Below are 8,571 nucleotides of genomic sequence, written 5' to 3' on the forward strand. Positions count from 1 at the left end.
CATTGTATTCCTATGTATTTTTTTTTTTTGGGTTGTTTTATAGATATTTACTATAAGTTGAATTCTGTTTGGCTTTTCAATGTGTTTTAATATTTTATATTTTGACATTCATTAATAAAAATCATACTTTATGATGTATATGCCAACAGTTTAAGTCGTGGAAATAGTCATTAATACTTTCTCTTGGGGCACGGCCTTTTCCCGGACCCTATCTTTTTTTTTTGTTTGTTTCATTTAGTTTTAGTTTTCCTTTAGCAGAAACTACTTGTAATCTGTAAATGAGAATATTGATACCGCTGAATATGGAAAGACATATCACATATGCCTAGAGAAGGAATGTGGACGTCCATTTCTACAGCATAATAATGGAGAAAAGTCTTCCCTTAGAATCGGATCATATCCCGCCGAATCAGATATTCTTAGGTATTTTTCAATACTAATTTAGGGCTTTGGAATCTTAGTTAGTTGCCTTACCACGAGAAAATCATTTTATGTGTTTTAGATTTAGAGTTTAAAAAAATGAAATTCGCACATGTAATATTGACTTAAACCTAATCTCTTCTCGTATCTATATCTATATCTATTTATTTATATTATATTAAAAACACGAAGGCTCTTATCGAAATGTCGTTCATCATTTTTACCCTTTTAAAATAAAGTTTACAATAGACAAAATAGTCATTTAATTATTCCCTAATATTTAACACTTTAAAGTCAACTAAAACTTTACTTATTAAAAGTTTCCTTATTTGAAGGATTACACAGAAAATCCTAATATATAAGGCATCAAAATCTATTAAATTTACCTTATACCATTCAAACATTTTTTTTATAATCCTTTCCCCTTATTCTACGTATATAGACATTAGGAATGTGCATTTGATAGGATTTCAACGTTATTTTAATATTTATTTATCTCCTTCATCTTATTATTATATAATTTTGGATACAAATTAATTTTGTTCACGTATATTTAATTATTTTTTTAATATTAAAATTTTTAAATCAACTAAAATTTTAATTATCAAATAACTCTTTATTTGAATTAGGTAGAAAATTCTAATATTTATAATTTTAAATCAATTAAGATTTTATTTTAAATAGTTTATTTACTTATTTGAAGTTTGTACCATAATTATAATACCTTCCATGTTATTCTTTTTTTAAATATTTTGAACTTTAAATCACCTAAAATTTAATTTATTAAACTTTTATATAATATTTGAAGTTACACTTAATAATTATTTTGACTTGCAAACATCATCTTTTATAAATTTATGGAATTTACTCAATAATTGTAAAACAACATAAAATCAACAATTCTTCTTTAATTAACGTATGCAAATTTGAAACAATAAGTATGAAATAATAGAAGATAAAATATATTCTAAATGAGTTATTGTTAATTATTATTTTTCTTTTTATAAAGTATTCTAACAAATGATAGCTTCCTATATATATATATATATATATATATTATAACTCAAAGGAATTGTTTAATAATACTTTTGTATTTTTTAATAATTATTTACTTATTAACACGGGAAACACGCACAAAGCGCGTACTTCAAGACTAGTTATACAATTTTCATAAAACACTATCTTTTAGTAGTAATTAGCCATCTATAGATACCATTTGCTATATTACGGATTATAGATACATTTTATGTGGTTATTAGATGTATTTAATGTATTTAAGCTATTGTATTCATGAATACATTAGCAAAAATAGGCGTGAATCAGGGAAGTCCAGCTAATCAGTTATTGTATTTGAGTGTATTCGACTGTATTCATGGACTGAAACATGGGATTATAGCTGGATAGATTATTGTATTCGACTGTATTCACGGCGTGAAATATGGGATTACACTGCTTTTAAAACGGAAAGTGAATCAATTAATATAATAGACTCCTAATATAACTCAACAAACTTAATTATAACACACAAAATTTGTTATTTCAGTTATAAAAAAAGATTCTCAACCAAAAAATACCCCAAAAACATAGCAATCTTCAGAGAAATTATATAATACATGTGAATACATAAATTATATTAATTAAAAAAAACTTATGAATACATTCATGGCATATAGCGAGACAGTGAATACGATGAAATACATAGAATACAACGGGATACATTGAAATACAATGAAAAAAAGACAGAGAATACAATAAAATACATGAAATACAGCGAGATACATTGAATTACAATGGAAAAAAAGACAATGAATACAAGGAAAATCATGAATACAACGTAATACGTTGAAACTCTCCAGCTCTGCGTCGAGCGCCGTTGCCTCATATTCCAACTTCTCTACTGCAGTTCAATTCCAGAAGAAGACAAAGCAAAAGGAAAGAAAAAAAGTTGGATGTTCTGATTTTCACCAAAGTAGAAGTGTGTGTCAGAATTGATGTGGTGAATTCTATGTTTGATAGCTTTGATATATAGTGTTGTGGATTCCCTTTCTCGTAAATGGCACTCGTTAGATAATCAAGTGTCAAGAACAGCGGCAGAAGATTTGATTCGTTGGTGTAACTGAATTTAATTTTAATGGGATGAGAGAAGAGAATGAGATGTATCAAAGTAGAGAGAGAAAGAAAATAGAGTAACTGATTAGCGTATTTGGTGGCTTAGGGCTAGGCGGTAACCAAAATTAAATATTTTGCTATAAACCTTAAAATGTATCTATAGAATATAATTTTTGTAAATGGTATTTATTTAAAATAAATAAGGTGTTAACCTTTGCTACAGGGGTAAAAATTCCTACAAGAATCAACCAATGAGTTCAACCATTTCACTCAATCGTATTGATGATTCTTTGGAATTAATTATGTACTTCCTCTAGGATTAGCATATTTTAAACATGACATATTTTCCGTAGAAAACATTAGGAAGCGTCACGAATGTAGAGCAAAATTTAAAGCATGCTTTCAAACTAACTGACTTGTTGCCGATGAGTTTTGTGAAGTAAAGCGCATGTTGGCTATCTTGAACCGTATCATCCTCTCCTACTTAAAAAGAATTCTTCCTCGAATTTGAACCTTGCAATACATGAAATGGAATGAGTACAAGCATAAACTCAAACTCTGAACTACCGAAGATTTTCGATTCTCGCTAAAACTTGTTTGGTCCGTTAAGCCCACGTAGGATTGGATCAAATCTTTTAGCCCAAACATAAACTAAATGAGACTCTTAAGTATGCTGTTTAAAATATATCCACAATTTACAATATATTTAAAGGTTAACCAATTTCGCTCAAACATAAGAACACGGCGTCCTAGAGTTTAAATCTCAAAGTTCAAACTTCAGGACATTTTGTTCTAAAGATCAAAAATTGTGTGCAGAAGTTCGAATCTTATATCCTGAATTTTAAATTAGTAATTCAGAAATTCAGAAAACTTAATCCTGAATTTTAAATTAGCAGCTCAAAAATTCAGGACACCAAGTCCTAAATTCAGGATACTTAATCCTGAAGCTTGGGTAAATTAGCTAATTTTTCAATAAATTGTAAATTATTAAGTAGCTATTACTGCACCTCGCTCACGAATCCTCTTAAGGCAGGATTGGGCTAGCATTTTAACGGCCATGTTATTTGGGATTGTTGCATAAATAGCCGGCCATATTATTAGGGAATAGTCAGCCAGATTCGATGTATTCTTACCATAATTATGGTAGTTTAACATTCAACCTTTGCTTTTTTCTTATGTCACGTCAAGCACACGTTTACTGTGTTCAAGTGACACAAAAAAAAATTAATTATTACGTTGTTCACTGATTTCCCATAGTTCAGTAACCCTTCAAAGCAATAATCCAATAACCTTAATTTTGATTTTCTATTGTTTATGTCACTAAAGTCCAAACGAATTCCTTCAGACTTCCTTGAACATAGGTCAAAGTTGTTTTGAACCAAGGTAATGCAAATTATTATATCACCATCAGTATGCTACCACTGTACTTGCAACAGTTCGAGGCACATGTACAAAGGAAAGATCTAGGAAACCAAAAGTAGGCATTAAACATTTTAATATTATCTTACAAACATAGTTTTTACAGATGTGTAGCTAAGCAATTCTTGTTCAGTATTTATGCTAAAACAAGATGACCGAGTGATCAAGCGCTGAAGCCCCGGTCGGCAGCGGTATACTCCTCTATCTTATGCTCATTGCAAGCAGCCATAAAAGCTTCCTCCATAGCATCTCTAGACACTCCATTGTTGCAAATGTTTGCAAATGCTCTCATGTGCTTCATCCCGTATTGTGTTAGCGAGCCACAATGTAGCTCGAAAAGGCGAACCTGGTAAAGAAAACAAAAATCAAGTTATATCATGGGGGAATTCAAGTCAAATTTGATCAACAGTTATCAAATAATTGCATAGATTTCCAGATTACCGTCGATTTTAGGCAATCCCAATCATCAACGAGGGGTAAACCAGGTTTTCTAACAGAGTTGAGAACAGAGGAACCCTCTGTTGGGCCGAAAAGAAAGACTCCAATTGCATCTACGCTCCCGTCTAGATGTTGTCTATGCAGCATTGTGTCCGTTATCTCTTTCCGAAGCTTGGCCTTCTCCAATGAATTGTCTGCTAGCTTCTTGTACTGTAGAGATCAAGAAAACTTGGTATCAAAACCGAGCCAAAGCAAGTGACATTGATTTTTACCACAAAGCATCACACTACAAAAGGATGCTTGTAGTGTTTCCATTTTGGGTGGTGGTCCCTTCTAAATTTGAACTATCTTTGACAGGTGGATTCCTAGCATTCATAATTCCAATTCAATCTCTAGTTCAATGAAAAGTATCAGTTACATATTGTAATCTGCGATACATTCCGCTTTGAGAACGGTCACCAGATAGAACACAAAACAAATGCACAAAAAACAAATGAAACTGCAGTCACCAGACAAACTTGTACCAGTCCATCCTACTCTATATGTTGGGTGTACGAACTAAGTCACACATTGGTAGCTGAAAAAATAGGAATCTCTGAATGGTGTGAGGCGTTTTGGGGAAAGTCGTGTGGGTTTGGCCCAAAACGGACAGTATCACACCATGTGAAGAGTATCTCTGGGCTGATTTAGCCCAATACTATGACCACAAAATATTTCTGCTTATCGAATTTCTATCCTTCTCCCATTCATATGCATAACGAATTAATCAAATATCATGTAAAGATACACAAATAGAACTATGCTATGGAAATCTTAATTCAAACTTACTCTCTCCCATAAGAACAGAAGATCAGCATCCCTCTGGTTGACAACCTCCAAGTGCGCAAAATCAATCTTGTTTGCAGGAAGATTCGCAGTGGCAGGATCAAATCCTTGGTACAGATATACTTTCTCTGGCTTAATTTCTTTGCTTCCATATTCCATAACATGAGATCCAGCATTATAGTTGTTGAAGTTGGAAGTTCTTTCCTTCACCTACAGCGACGATATAGCATTCAATGATGATGATGGCACACAAGAATATATTTGAGGCTCCAAATAAAAGCATTTGTGTTTGTTACCTTCTCGTACTGTTGTTTTATTGTTTCCTTCTTCAGGTTATGAGACTCACTGAAAACAAGTTAAACATTGAGTAATCATCAGCAATTCGGTTGCTCACTTAGTATTTAATATCGCGTGGACAGATTCGTTTTACAACAATAATTTTCCAAATCTTACAACCAATCAGTCAATCAATCGTTTACTTTGCATTACCTATCCTCCATCCATGCAACACTATACAAGTCTCCCAAACATGTGATATATTCCGGTGGAGGTGGAGGATCCATTCCTGGGCAATACGTCCCCCAGCTGCTCTCGTCGGCATTTGATGCTGTTGTCACATAAATGTTCAAGTCTTCAGGCATCATACCCTCAAAAACACTCCCGCTCTCACAAGCTTCAATGTAGAGGACCTGCATGAAGCAGAACAAATAGAAAACTAAGTATGTTTGGGTCACCAAATGGACCTATCTCAAATGGTTCTACAAAAGTACAAAAATTAAAAAGGGTTTTTCTGTACCATTTCTTTGTAGGTCCCTGCTGCATGTTTCTTTTTCAATACCTCAATAAAATCTTTGGCATAAAGAAAAGGCATGTTTGGCATCCCTGAGACAGAGGAAGTGAGAATCAAATTAACTTAACAGAATTGTCTTTCAATCGACTGCTAATAAGCTGCATATATTATTCAAAGATTTATTGACAATTCATGTAAACAAGATACAAGCTGGATTATAGACTCACCGAGGACCCCTGGACCACCATGATCAGAGTAATAGAGAAATATTCTGTCATTCGGTTTACTATCGACGACCTTCCCACTTCCACCTTTCACAGCACTCTTATCACCAAGAAGCACAGCATACAGATTCGCAGCAGTGACATGCTCACCAGTGTAGTCCTATCATAATCATTTTATCATTGTAAAATTACTGCTTGCTAAAGGAAGGGAAAAGTATACCCTTTTAAGACCAGTCAATTCCAAAAAATGAATATTAATAAGGTACAAGAACCAAGCCTTCACATTTTTCTCAAAAAGTTCTTCAGCTACTTTGGATTTCCACATTTCAATCCACTCCTACAACCAAAGTTATTTCTTGTAGCCAAACCAGCCTTTGATCAAGAAACTACAATGAAGTATCTCGAAGGAGATGCATGCAGCACATCCAGCCAATTGGATTTGGTAAGTCACTAATATTTTTCACTCTGCCTATTGGAATGGTATCGATTATAGAATCTTTTTATGATGAAAGATTGGGCGTTCATCGAAAAGAGGCTTTAGCTTTTCAATGGTTCACACAGCCATTCTCCCAAATAAAGATTCCATGCCATTTTTAAGTCTAGGGAGTGTAGTTGCCTCATCAGCAGTTGGTACTTGGTAGCACTTTGCTTATCCTAATAGAGTTAGGGGTGGAGCCACAGTGCCGGCTACGGGTTCGGTCGAACCGGGTAGCTTTGGCTCAAATCTTGTATTAATCTTTTAAAAATTTATAAATTATTGATAAATATTAAGAACCCAGTAACTTAAAAGGATTAGAATCCCAAACTCATAAGCTTGAAATCCTAGCTACGCCTCTGAATAGAGTTATGCTTATTTAAAGTTCAATGTTTCGCTTAAGAATTGAACCTCAAAGGAACTTGGGGCACCATATTTAATATAAGTAAGATAAAACATTCTAATATAAGTAAGATTGAGGCACCATAATTACTGTCGAAATGACGATACAACTACTAGTTATAACATGTAGATATTACCTTTGGCACACCAGCATAGACATCACTGCCATTTGGATGATTGATTATGACTCCAGGCCTTGGATTCAGCTCACTTTTGGCAATGTCATCATACATGAATACAACTATGTTCTCATCTTTCAATCCTCCTCTTTTCAAAATCTGGTAAGCATGACATACATCTGCCTGCATTCACCCCAAAATGGCTTCGAAACCACTAAGCAAAGCAATTCTAAAAGTTGCCAAATAGTAAAATTACTTGATTTGTAAATGGAACTGCAGCTCCATCAGATCAAATATATACCAATTCATTTAATAGCATCGATCAGTAACCCAGAACAAATGGCGACAAGTAACTGCCCCATCCTAATTCGTTTTCCACTCTTAGCTTCACCTAGAATTAGTTCGACTAACTTCTGAAACTAAAACCAGACTACAGTAATTCAAATTTTTAGATTAATATTACAACAATCAACAAATGCAGAATAAGTACTCTTCCTATCAAATTGGTGAAAACTTACTTTCTAAAAAGTTGGTGAAAATAAGCTTAAGTTCTGGGAAAGCAAAAAGTGCTAACCTGATGCCGATAATTTCCGTATCCATTTGAACCAGCAACAAGAACTGCCCAACGAACACTATTGCTGTCTTCCACCTCATCATCACGATCTACCGGCGATCGTATTAAGGGGTCCCACCAGCGGTGCAGCCGCCCTATCCTTCTGCCATTTTTGGGTTCAAAAGGAATAGCAACCACCATAACCAGCAACATTAAGCTAACACATACTGCAAAACTAAAGGACCCCATCAAAGAAAAATCTCAACTTTCAAAAATGGTATGGGATGAAAAGAGGAGGAGCTGAGAAACGGTGTGTGAATTGTGTAGTGTTCGGTTGTTGTGTACAATATGTATGTGGCGGTGAGTGTAGACATGCAGAAGGAGAGAGTGACACCTACGAAGACTTGTGGGTCCAAAGGTTGTGCTTTTATACCAGGTGGTGGTTTTAATGTTTTGATGTTTGTCGTTGTATGGCTTTGCTGAGAGGAGTGGAAAAATGCTGCTTGATTTTTCACCGGAGCTGACGCTGTGATTTTTCTGTTGGTCGTTTCTGCTCATCTCCATAAAAGTATGACTTTTTTGTTTTTAACTTCTACCTATTTAATATAGTTCAAAACAGATTATATTGAAGAGGGGATATTAAACATAGTCGGGACCAATTTACCTTTTTATTTTAATCCAAATTAATAGCCCGTTTGGCCAAGCTGCAAAAATTAGCTTATATTGAGAAGTGCTTTATTTCAAAAGTGTTTTTCTCAAAAGTACTTTTGGCGAGAAACAGTTTGTGTTTGGCTAAT

At 34.0% G+C, this 8,571-nt stretch overlaps 1 protein-coding gene across 3 annotated transcripts; it reads right to left on the minus strand.

Moving 5' to 3' along the window:
* Positions 1 to 3,957: 3,957 nt before the first annotated feature.
* LOC104221915 (vacuolar-processing enzyme) lies at positions 3,958 to 8,305 on the minus strand. 3 transcript variants are annotated; one of them, XM_070153320.1, is made up of 10 exons: positions 8,208 to 8,305; positions 7,796 to 8,001; positions 7,240 to 7,404; positions 6,229 to 6,385; positions 6,008 to 6,093; positions 5,701 to 5,900; positions 5,508 to 5,556; positions 5,215 to 5,421; positions 4,390 to 4,596; positions 3,958 to 4,294 (listed from the first exon to the last, which is right to left on the minus strand). In XM_070153320.1, exons 2-10 carry the CDS (start codon positions 7,985 to 7,987, stop codon positions 4,112 to 4,114), a joined length of 1,446 nt encoding a protein of 481 aa, XP_070009421.1. In that variant the 5' UTR covers positions 7,988 to 8,001; positions 8,208 to 8,305; the 3' UTR covers positions 3,958 to 4,111. The 3 variants fall into 3 exon arrangements, with proteins under 3 accessions (XP_070009421.1, XP_070009420.1, XP_009771365.1); XM_070153319.1 differs by having other exon boundaries at positions 8,169 to 8,305; XM_009773063.2 differs by lacking the exon at positions 8,208 to 8,305 and having other exon boundaries at positions 7,796 to 8,156.
* Between the last annotated feature and the right edge of the window lie 266 nt (positions 8,306 to 8,571).

The sequence above is a fragment of the Nicotiana sylvestris genome, chromosome 8 (genome assembly GCF_000393655.2).
Source record: "Nicotiana sylvestris chromosome 8, ASM39365v2, whole genome shotgun sequence".
Taxonomy (NCBI): domain Eukaryota; kingdom Viridiplantae; phylum Streptophyta; class Magnoliopsida; order Solanales; family Solanaceae; genus Nicotiana; species Nicotiana sylvestris.

Coding starts and splice junctions, on each gene's coding strand:
- LOC104221915 (XM_009773063.2), bottom strand. CDS start 8,023: ATGGGGTCCTTTAGTTTTGCAGTATGTGTTAGCTTAATGTTGCTGGTT. Junction 6,386..7,239: donor TCTATGCTGGTGTGCCAAAG/GTAATATCTACA, acceptor TGATTATGATAG/GACTACACTGGTGAGCATGT. Junction 4,295..4,389: donor GGGATTGCCTAAAATCGACG/GTAATCTGGAAA, acceptor TTTCTTTACCAG/GTTCGCCTTTTCGAGCTACA.